This window comes from Vigna radiata, chromosome 7, assembly GCF_000741045.1.
Source record: "Vigna radiata var. radiata cultivar VC1973A chromosome 7, Vradiata_ver6, whole genome shotgun sequence".
In the NCBI taxonomy this organism is placed as follows: Eukaryota; Viridiplantae; Streptophyta; class Magnoliopsida; order Fabales; family Fabaceae; genus Vigna; species Vigna radiata.
The window spans coordinates 7010543-7022787 of NC_028357.1; the positions used below are offsets into that span (position 1 = coordinate 7010543).

Consider the following 12245-nt stretch of genomic DNA (forward strand, 5'->3'; position numbering starts at 1 on the left):
GAAGAAGGCTTACAACCTTAGGTGGTGATATGGAGGTGGTGTGGTGTTTGGTGGCTAAAAGAGAGGTTGGGCCAACTTTAAGAGGAAGGTGATTAGAGGGGCCTTACGAGTTTCTCTAGTCTTGATCTTACGATGAGTAGTATGACTAAAAATGGGTAGCATAACATTAATCAACATCAAAGATGATTACAAGAGAGAAGACACCTCTGTTTATTAGCGAATGATGTCTCTTATGAAGTACATGAAAAACACTAGAAAGAGGGTTGAATAGTGTTATAGGAAAACTTTTCACAAAGGAAATAGTTTAACAGACTTGTCAAGAATCAAAAGATTTTTATATAAGTTGTTAAACGCTTGACTTGAAGGTATTGTTCAAACTATAAGTTCTAAAAACAAATATTTTTCAATCATTTAAATGAATTAGTTGTAGAGTTTGATAAAACCAGCTCTTAGTGAAAATAATGTTTGATGAGAAGAGCTTTTATAATGGTTAAGAAAGTGATAGCAACCTCCTTAGCTAGGTTGGGCCAAAACTAGAAAAATGGTAGGAATAAAGGTCCAAGGTTGTGAAAATATGGTGGACAATAAGGAAGGCTCATGACCTTAGGTGAAATGGTGGTGGTGGTGGTGGTGTAATGTTTGGAGGCTCAAAGAGAGGTTAGGCAACTCAATGAAGAAGGTGACTAAAGGGGCCTCATGGATTTCTCTAGTCTTCATCTAGGAGAAGTGTCATGGCCAAAAATTTGTAACATAACATTACATAGCATCCAAGATGATTACAAGAGAGGAGACACCTTTATATATAGGTAAGAGTGTCTCCTAAAAACCTTAAAAGCATGATCTCCCACATTTACCTTCATTGGCCGAAAATTAGGCTTTCTAATGAGTGGACAAGTGTCCATAAATCCTCTCCAATGAGGGAAGGACATGTGGCCACTCACAAAACACAATCCTCTTCATTCCTAGAGTGTTATGTGGCCACTACTAAAAGCGAATCCTCTCTAATGGAAGTATGACACATGGCACATACTCTCTACATGGTTTGGATTTCATACTAAGGAAAAACCTTACACTAGTTAGGCCTTAATACAAGCCTTAAACAATCCTAACTACTTGGCCAAATACATGTCCTAAATAAACTACATTACTATTCAACCTCCATGATGGCCTATAAGAAAGAGCTTGCTCCACCTTGCATATATGATTCTAGCTTCCTCTTGAAAGTGCTTAGGCCAAGGGTACGGTTATTCAATAAGAAAGTGTGCGACTACAAAGTTTGTAAAAGGAGCGTTTAGCAAGATTAAACCAATAAACTAATAGTTATTTTTATATTGGTTCGCTTCACCGAGGTATGTCCAGTTTCCTTTAAGACCTCTAAGAGGGTTCCACTATAATGTTCAATAAGATTACAACTGAATATTCTGGCCACTCTCGGTATCACCTAGTCACTCCAAGTAACCCTCGTTACTCTGTTAAGAACCGAGTTTCACCCACTCTTGGTTGTGCAGTATTCTTCACCATTCCTGATATCCCTAAACACTCCTGGTATTTGTACATTGTCTAGTTGAGTTTCACCCACTCCTAGTTCCCATTAGAAAAACCTATCTAGTTACCGCTTAACCCCACCGAGTTAAACGCAAAGTGTATTAAATCTCTTCAGAATTTACAATCAAACATATTTGATACAAGTTCTTTAGACTGTTACTATCGCAAAGAGGATGTGGATATAATACAATTCAATCTAATATACTCTCAGAATTTTCTCTCTTCTTACAAATGTAAGCTTACGATTCTATGAAGCTTGAGTGTATGTCCTTTTTCTTTTGAGCTTTTCCTTTCTTCATAGATTTTCTCTTTCGTATTCGTTTGCTTATTCTCTTGCTCTTTTCTTTGACATTCTTCAATATATAGGCTTCAAGAAAATATCTGTTAGATAGTCCGTTGCCTTAATCTTTGGATCTTCTTAGCCTTGTCGTAGGTAGCATTCGTTGGTTAAAGTTAACTTGTCAGCGCAGACATGTTTTTTCAGTTCTTTATCAAAAGTAGGTTGTACGAACTTTCTGGCATGACTTTTGATAGAGACAACATTTCGTGAATGTCTTGTTTGTCTCTAAGGTCCACTTCTGATTTTTATACGATGGAGTAGGTGGATACTTCACATAGGTAATCTGCACAAAGTAAAGTAGATATGCATGCAGGAAAATATGTTCTTTTTCTTATCACTTTTGTTGTTTATAAATGTTGTGCATTTAATGCATGTTAAGAACGACAAAGTTCTTTTCACATTTTCTACTGTTCATACAGAATTTGATCGTTTAAGCTTTTCACTAAGATACCAAGTAGTTGATAAAGGCTTCATTGTTGGATGAAAGAGATAGTTTGGCACATGGTATCGTTTAGCATATGTAAACACTTCTTTAAGTTATCTTTATTTCGTTCAAAAGCGCGTTTAACAATATGTCATTCAACATAAGTTTTTGGATCATCGTTTAGAACTATTAGCTTACTTTCTGGAAATATCTTTTAACACATTTATCTATCAGGACATGTTAAGAGTTTGTTTGATCATTGCTTGGTAGTGTATAACACTAATTGCATTCAGCAGGACTCTCATTGACACATTTAATAAGGAAACCATTTAGTGGTGCATTTGTTCATACATTAGTGTTTTTTATTGAAGCTTTTCTTATAGTATTTAGATTTCTCAAGGCTTTTTCATAAATCACTTATATTTTAGCTATATTAATTTTCTAATGATAACACTATCATATGCTCATTTCGTTTATTATTGTTTGTTAAACTTCAAAACATATGAGGGCGTTTAGACAATTCAGTCTTATAGACAGTCTTGTCTTAACATCCTAAAAGCCCTAAAAACCAAAACTTTGCATTCCAACCCTAGTAAGCATCTCTTGGCCGATAATAGTGGCCCTTTAATGAGTGAACAAGTGACCACAAATCATCTCAACGAGGGAAGGACGTGTTGCCACTCATAAAGCAAAATCCTCTCCATTCTTAAAGTGTCGTGTGGCTACTACTAAATAAAATTCCTCTCAAATGGAAGCATGACACATGTCACATGACACATACTTTTCACATAGTTTGGGTGTCCAACTAAGGAAAAACCCTACACTAATTAGGCCTTAATATAAGCCTTATACAAACCTAATTATTTGGTTGAAATACATTGCTAAATTATTCTTCATTCTCCATGATGGCTCAATTGAAGAAGAGCTTGGCTTCACCTTTTAATGGCCCTTCTTGCAAAATCTTGGTCATGCTTTTTGTGATAGGACCCTTGACTAAGATTTTTCCATCACAATGATCTTATAATTTGCTTATTAAGGAAGCAAATGAGTCCATGTGATTATGTTTAACTGTGATTATTAATCGTGAAATTTGTAAAAATTGTTGAATTATTTCCATGATAGAATAGATGAAGAAGTGCATTGAATAATCATATCATAAGGCAAACAAAATTGAAGATTTACATTGATAACAATTCAAAGATCAAACAAAGTTAAGTAAGTGTTAACAAACATAAAATTACAAAAATCATATTGACAAATTTATATAAAGAGCTCAAGAGGAAGATGAAGAATACACAAGTGTTATATACAATTCTTTCAAGCATATACAAATTGTATAATGTTCTTTATGGGTGAGTAATAGTTTTGTAATTTTTCACATTGTAAAGTTAATCTAGTGAGCTTTAATTGTACTCTTTCTAAGAGTATTTTGTATATATTGAGAGTTCTTAATATCAATAAAAGATTAATACAATTTAAACCAAGAGTGGTTAATGTACTTGTAAGAATGAATAGTAGTTATTATATTTGCTTGTAAAGTAGGAGTGGGTGATGTACTTGCTTGTAAACCAAAAGTGTTTGGTGTACTAAATTATAATAATTTGATTATGAAGAGTGATGTACTTGCTTATAAACCAAAAGTGATTGGTGTTCTCGATTATAATAATTTGATTATTAGTTAAACCTCTCGAGTTGTGCTGAACAAAGAATTGAATTTAGTTTCTGAGTTTAGATGAAGATAGATAAATAGATAGTAAACCAGTTGATAGAGTTGGGATCAGAAACGTTCAAGAGAGGAAACTCTTGCGGAATATGCAATAAGTGATTGGGAAAATCTGGCATCCTCAGGGGACCATTTCCATGCACTAGTAACACAGTGACGCTGCTTTGAGTTTAGAATTGCATGTTTACTTGGTAAATTTAAATACGCTACTTCAATTCTAACCTTCAGTTTTTTTATAAAGAAAGAACAGACCGTATTAAAAGTTGTAAATATGATTGAAATTTATCAACACGTCCACACTAAAAATATAACACTTTTTGTGTTAGGGAGGAGGTGGGGGTCTGTTAATCTGAACATCTGGGAACAATGAAATTTCCAATAAAACCACATCAAGACAAAGGCAGGTTCAGAATTATAGCATATTTAGTTAAGCTTAAAAGAAAAAAGATGTTTATTTTTCAAAAAGACAAGAAAACTAAAACAAATTAAATCAAACATGCGCAGTCAAAACAGTACAATGCACCAGAATGCGGCCTATGGCTACAAAGCGTTCAAAAGCAGAATGACTGTAAGTTTCTTTCTCCTTCATATTCTTTATAAGCTAATTTATCATTCAACTCCTAGTTTACCTAAACGGGTTGGTTTAGAAAAACAATTATACAGGAATGCCTATCATTTATACAGCAAAAATATAAGAATCAAAATATGCTTTGACGGTTGCCTACTCCCTTTTTACTCGGTAATCGGTGAAAATTTTGAAACTAACGAAACTTCAGATTCCCTCCTCCATTGGTTGTATTAACCAACTGAACTCCTAAAAATCTATAGACAAGTCAAAAGCAGTATCATCAGATCTATCACCAATCATCGGGAACAAAGAAAACTCAACAAAATCCTTCGTCTATCCAAACTCAATCATCGTCTGAATCTGCAAAAAAGAAATGGAAAAAAAATACTCCTTCAGTAAAAATAAAGTACGTATTTACCCATGACGATGACTAAAGTAAGGATCTGTGTAGGTGCAGAAAATTGGTTGCAACCAGGTACAGTAGTGATATTAATCGTAGCTATTAACATATCATGATTTAACTGAATAAAATAAGTGATTAGAAATGTTGGAAGTTCCACGTCGATTAAAAATAAGACCAATTCATAGTATATAAATAAATATAAACCTCATCTTAGAACCAAATTAGAACCTATCCTAGTAAAATTTGTTACACATATCATTTCACCCAATATTGGACCGCTATCGAATCACCCTAGTGTCTAATCCCAAACTCAAGATATATATACCTCAGCATGAGGAAGGTGTGTTGAAAGTCTAACATAAACTAGAGTTAAGACCAATTTAAAGTATAAAAGTGGATGCAAATCTCACTTTATAAGCCGGTTTGTGAGGTTGAATTAGGCTTAAAGTTTACTTCTTAACATGATATAAGAACTAGGTTAGAGTTCATCCTAGCGAAATTTGTGTTATTGAATATATTGTTCTATCCGCTATCGGACTGCTATCGAACCACTCATTAATTTCTAATCTCACGCTCGAGATGTATATATCTTGATGTAAGGGGAGTGTGTTAGAAGTCTCACATCGACTAAAAATAAAACCAATTTATAATTTATAAATGAGTGCAAATCTCACCTTATAAGTCAGTTTTGTAAAGTTGAGTTAGACTTAAAATTCACTTCTTAACAAGAGAAAAATGATAATCACAACTAAGCTAGGTGGGAGGGGGTATAACATAGGAATGTTCATAAATTAGCACTTCAATTCTACCCGTGTATGATCCATGGTCACACATTATAATATCTAAAACAAGTCAACAATATGTCTGGATATACTTTCTTCTGAAATCTGAACCACCAAATTCTGGGTAAAAGGCTATTGGCATCCCAGAATTGCAAAACATTCTACTCAAACGTAACATTTTATATTGTAATCCAGGAAAAATAATACTAAAGAACGATTCAGTGCAAGACAATATGAAAAGAAATCATTGGCATATATCCTAACACTGGACTGGTTCCAGAACAAAGCAATAATACAATACTCATAATACCCTGTATCGATGAAACCTGCTTACCAGATCTTATATCCTCGCCAACCTTTCCCCTATTTTTCAGCTGTCGATAGATCATTGCACATATGAGCTTCCACCAGTATATATGGAAGATGAGTAGCATTATGAGCATTGTATTAAAAATGTAGTAGAGAAACATGTCAAAACCTTCTGACAGGTTTAGGCACTGTTGAAGATCAATGCTGGAGAGTGGAAAGAGAAATAAGATTAACATCTACCAAAACAAAGTCAAATAAATATGATAAAAATTAAAAAAGACAAACCTAGTTGCCTTAATAACCCAAAAAGGAAAGAAAATTAGCCGCAATATGAGCCACGAAACTGCAAAGAATCCAAAACACACACTTGCACCAAACTCCCTTCCAGAATACTTGAAAACCTTGGCAGCTTCCATGAACACGTCACTTGCATCATGAAGGGCGAGGATTATGGCGCCAATCCTAAAAAAACTGTAAATGCAGCAAGTGTAAGTTATCTCTCACAATTTCTATCTATAATTTTAGTGTCAGTTTTGCAATTCCAATTATCTAAATTACCCAACCTAATATAACAAAACCTAAAAAAAGTCTGAAGTCACAAGAAGAAAGCAGACATGGAAGAACATTCTAATCTATCGTAGAAAAAAGATACTTGTCCAGCATTTCTCAGTTCTAAGCATTTACAGAGACTCAAATCAAATTAAAGCATACATCTATTTAAGTGTGGACATGAGATTGTTTTATTGCATACAAGTTACGTATGTAATTACATAATACATCCCACAGACCATAATATGTAATTATCAGCCAGTATTAATGCTCTAAAAAGGTACATATAGGACTAGAAGTTTCAAGTGTGTTTGCATTGATGGAAAATAGTGGAATGGAGCTCAGTGGAACGAACCCCATTCCACCCAATATCCCTCCTTTTCTCCCCTTGCAACTTGGCATTGTGGGATAAAATCCACCATTTCACCCATCCACTTCATTTTGTTCCACCCCATTGCATTCCATTCAACAGAGGATATCCAAACATAGCCTCGAGAAATAATACAGGCTCTTAAATATTATTTATAAAAATGGAAATTTAATCATATGCAACAAATTTAAGAAGGCCTTGTGAGATAATTACCTAATTATTTTATACAGGAAAAAACAAGCATGATTAAATGGTCATCCATCTCCATGCAGTAAATTAAAAAAAAATGAAATTTAAAGAAACTATACCAGTTAAAGATAGAAAGTAGAAACATGTGATAAATCCCAAAACATATTTAGAAACAGAGAATTAAAACTTACTGGCTTTAAAAACACAACTTACGTTTATGAATATTATTTGGGCATCAAAACACATTAATGTCTAAAACTCTTAACAGATGCAAAACGTTAAAAACACTCTAGAAATGAGACACCAAATGAGAATTTTCATGCCTGTTTAAAAAATAGCAAATAATAACTAAATTCCAAATTTAATGTTTATGTCAAACAGGTATTGGATATTCTGCAAATAAAATTAAGGCTTGTTGGAAACATCAAGATATTTTACCTCGTTAGATATGAGCACCCAATTAGTAAAACAGTAATTACATGGTGGGTAAACATCACCGAAAAATCCTTCCTTCTAGTCTCCCATGTCAGAATAGCAGCAATACTATATATGTAGAACCCACACTGGCACATGTAGTACAACACCAGAGAACTCCTGGGATAAGACATAAAATAGGGTGCAATATAAATTTTAATATGCCAACTTCTATTTACCACAAAACTCATACAAGTACAATAATCTTATAAACAACTTCCTAAAAGTTAAAATTCCCCCCATTTGAATTATGTACATAGAACTAGATAGAAAGTTGCATTGTACCAAAAAAAAGAATAATTGTACCAAAAAGTGGCAAGTTAGAAAAGATGACATCAAGTTAAAAGAAGCAAGGTACAAATTAATCTTAGCCAATAAAACCATATAAAATAGATATGTGCATTGTCTTTTAACAAAGTGAGAAACATGTGTATATTGCTTTGAAACTCTTGAAATTTGCTGTCATGCACCTAGTTCTCCATAAACTAAAATAAAAAGACTACATTTAGGTGTTTAGTAGTTTACAAAAAAAAAAAAAAAAATGCCCAAGGTCCAACTGTCAATTTCTGAAAACTTATTACTCAGTCTTAATGTGAACCTAGATTTGTAAATTATGAATTGAGTTCTGATCTTAACCATATGAGAAAATTTAAGATGTAAAGCAAATAAAATTGAAGATGAGTACAAGGTTCAATGAGAAGGTTTTCCTGATGAACACAAATAGAACAGGTCAACAAGATAAATGCAGACCACTCAATGTGGGAAAACCATTTGTTACTGACTAGACTGGTTTTGTTCGTCATGCAACATAAAATACTTACTTCAACTCATGATTTGGCCAGTCATTGAAGTATAATTTCGTATTACTGAACCAGGGTTCCTTGTAGGTAATTTTAAGAATGAATGCTTCAACAGCAGCATAATATGTTAACTTCCACATTGACTCTGAGCATTTTCCAATCTTTACTTGCATTTCCTTAGTAATACGTGATGGAGCTTTACCCTTTGTCAACATCCTAATGGACAACCTCTGTAGACAACAACAGTATTTAATAATATGAAGGAAAAGGTAAATGAATTTTGAAAACACAAAAGATACTATATATTTATTTTTCATTTAGTAAGTGGGAGGATTAATAAGAATATGATATAAGAGGATTTGGAATTATTCTAAACCGCAACAGGGTCATAGTTGCTTCCAAAAAATATGTTTTTCCACAGATCATTGAATTGATTGACAAAACTTCGTGGAACAATTAAGAATTTACAAAAACGTCAAGCTCAAGCATTACATGTCTTTGATCATCCTTACTGATGTGTTTTGCCAGAAAATATTTAACATATCCCATACGGCCAGACTGAAAATGCACCACACTATCCTACTTTCTTCCGAACACAACAGGTGAAAGAAACCAAAGTGACATTTGGCAAACAGATCCCTTCCAGACACAAGATAAATTTCTGTGATTTACGGAATTGTAATACTAGAACAACAACAATGGCCAAGTCATTTCCTACATGTTTTGAGAAGACGATATTCTTCTATAACCCTTTACAAACAACAGCGCTTTTTCCTTTTTTGCTTCCTAATTTCACCAGTAAGATTAGAAAGTAATGTCTACCAACAGTAATGCACGGTGGTGGTAACTATAGGGAACAGAAGGTAACACAAAAAATCGACTGTGTAATAACACATGATACCCTCCATTCATCAATTGGAAATGTAGAAAACCTCCCAATACAATCCGTGTCCCAACACAATAGGAAGTATGGATCATATATTTTTGCCATATATGAGCTAAGAATAACTCTTAATTGCCAAAGAAGGCCAACAACATAATTAAGAAGGATAAAAGAATACCAATAGACAGATTTAACTCAACACAAATGAGCAGCATTGCATTAGAACATTTCCATAAGAGGGATGCCTTAATTTTCAATTGCTTAATTAACACCAATTGAAGTTCAACTGAAAGATCCTTCACCAATTTGAACAAATTGCAGGAAACAAATACCGATTAAATGCAACCAAAAACAGAAGAAAAAGAAAACAAAAAAAAAAGCACCAACTCAAAGAAAAGTTGTGCTGAATTACTAACAAAACCGACGGCTTCAGCAGTTTCTTTAAAGGAACCCTAAAAAGGATAATCAATAAAACAGGCACAAACCAGAACTAGCCGTTTCTTCTATTTTATTCAATTAAATCTCTAACAAAACAGAAACAAGCCATCTACAGGAATCCAATTCGGCAAGGAACAATAAATTCGCTAAGCAAACAGAGGAACTTACACGAAAAACGAATCTGTCAAGGAAGAACCTGGCCGCGAAACTGGCGAAGGCGAAATAGATCGCGGCGGAGAAGTGCGAGGTGTGCGGCGTCGCATTCTCGGACCACAGGAAATCCATGGCTGATTACAACAGCTGCAGTTTCAGAGGAAAGCGTAGAGAGAATGAGTAACAATAACAGCACAGACAGAGATCATTCAGAGCATTAAAAGGAAATGCAAGAATTTTCATGTATCGAAGCGATAGCCACGATGAGATCGGTTTCTCACCTGCTTTCAAGGATGGCTTCGCTGGCGGCTTCGTTAGTCGTGAAAGCGGAAATTCGCGCAGAGGAAGAAGCCAACGAAACGACGGAGGGAAAGTGTGTGCGAAAGAGGGAGGGAGAGAGAGCTTGAAACGGAAAAATGCAAATGAAAAGAAATGTCTTAGAAGCTTTGTTTTTTCTTCTTTTCTTTCCTTTAATCTTCTTCTCCCACTTTACTTATTCATTATTTATTACTATTTATTTATGTTAATCATTATTTATTTGAAAATAACTTTTTAATACATCTAACCTTTTAAATTCATTTTATACTATTCTTTTTTACTTTTTATTTTTTTTCTTAAAAAATATAAAATTTTACATTTTTATAATTATTTTATTTTTATATTCTACGCCATCCTATCATTGTTCTATTTATTTATTATAACTTCTGTCCTCGTGAAATCTTTTCATTTAATTAATTAATTTAATCTGATTTCATTTTTGGACGGGCCCATCTTTGGACGTATAATAAGCCCACGTGGCGGCTAATTGTTCGTCCTGCAATTTTTAGAGACTACCAACTCTTTTTCTCCCACGTGAAAATGAATCTGATTGCACTTGTGTTTTTCTTTCACAAAGATATTTAAATAATATTTTTTTATAATATTTAAATATTCTTTATATATATATATATATATATATATATATATATTAGTTCATAATAATATTTATAATTATTATTATTTATCATAAAATAATTTTAAATCAATTATAAAATGACACATAAATAAATAATATTTAAATATTATAAAAAGAATGTTATCTAATTATCACTGTTCTCAGCACTCTATTCTTTGATTTCTCTAACCAGTTTCTTCCCCTTTATTTACTTAGGATTTGAAAACGTTAATCTAATGTTACGATATGATGAAACAAAACTAGATTTTAGATACATGTATATTATGATTGGAGATGTTATATCAATTAAAAATAAAAAATTAAATTTATTATACATAAATAGATATATTTTTCTCATACTATAATTAAATTTTATAATTTTTAATATAATATTAAAATCAAGTTAAAATGTATTTTACTTAAATTTGTTATTTATTAAATCTATCCAATCACATATTATTAATTATATATAAATAACTAATTTCACTTCTCTAAATAAATTCTTCCTTTTCAATAAGAATTTCTTTAATTGAAAGAAACACATGGCTTTGTACTCAAAAGCTTCATCAGAAATAAGCCTTTATGCATACTAGAGTTTCGAATAAATGGTTGGTCAATAATGAAACTCTGTTCTTCTTAATGGATATCGGTTATTAACGTTTGGAAACAGTTTGTTTGACACTCTCCATAAAAATACACTCTTTTGTATTATAATTTTAAATTAAAAATAATATAAATATAATTATAACATTATTATTATATTAGAATGTCAAAGTGTAATTTTATCTTTTGTTTTGGTACATTTATGACCAACTTGCCACCATTGTTTTCAACTATTAGGGTTGTGGGTTATTTTCATTGAAGTTCACATTTTTTTTTTATTTCCTATTCATATTATATTGAATAATTTGGATAACAAAAATTGCATAATTGAGTGGAATAAAAGATACAAAATAGTTAATAAACCAACTAACGACTACTAAAACATTGTTAGTTTGACTAATGCATAGTAAAACATAACGATTATTCCCTTATATATATATATATATATATATATATATATATATATATATATATATATATATATATAAACAATAGTGATATAAAAATATTTAAAATTATAAATATAGTAACTATTTTTTTTAATAAATTCTATTAGTTAATAATTTAATTAAAAATATTTGATCTCTAATTAGTTACACAAGTTATTAGTTTTTGTTTAAAGTGCTGGAAAAGTATTTGTGGCAAATAATTTATAGTGGATTTTTAGCCAACTTCATAGACTCAACATTTATGATTTCTAATCCTTGATTACAACATAACATTACTCACCGTTTTTTTTTCATGTACTTAATGCCAAA

At 32.2% G+C, this 12245-nt stretch overlaps 1 protein-coding gene across 1 annotated transcript; it reads right to left on the minus strand.

Annotated features, from left to right (window-relative positions):
• Positions 1 to 4550: 4550 nt before the first annotated feature.
• On the minus strand, positions 4551 to 10405 carry LOC106767204 (LAG1 longevity assurance homolog 2). The gene is made up of 7 exons (XM_014652044.2): positions 10232 to 10405; positions 9966 to 10097; positions 8498 to 8706; positions 7641 to 7796; positions 6380 to 6565; positions 6120 to 6298; positions 4551 to 4960 (listed from the first exon to the last, which is right to left on the minus strand). The coding sequence occupies exons 2-7, from the start codon at positions 10080 to 10082 to the stop codon at positions 4944 to 4946; spliced, it is 864 nt and encodes a 287-aa protein (XP_014507530.1). The 5' UTR covers positions 10083 to 10097; positions 10232 to 10405; the 3' UTR covers positions 4551 to 4943.
• Positions 10406 to 12245: the final 1840 nt, after the last annotated feature.

Excerpts from the sequence above, each read along its gene's own strand:
- LOC106767204 (XM_014652044.2), bottom strand. The coding sequence starts at position 10,082 with ATGGATTTCCTGTGGTCCGAGAATGCGACGCCGCACACCTCGCACTTC. Across the intron at positions 7,797-8,497 it reads TGGCCAAATCATGAGTTGAA|GAGTTCTCTGGTGTTGTACT; the intron begins GTAAGTATTTTA and ends GTCTTATCCCAG. Across the intron at positions 6,566-7,640 it reads GGGTGCTCATATCTAACGAG|TTTTTTTAGGATTGGCGCCA; the intron begins GTAAAATATCTT and ends CTGCATTTACAG.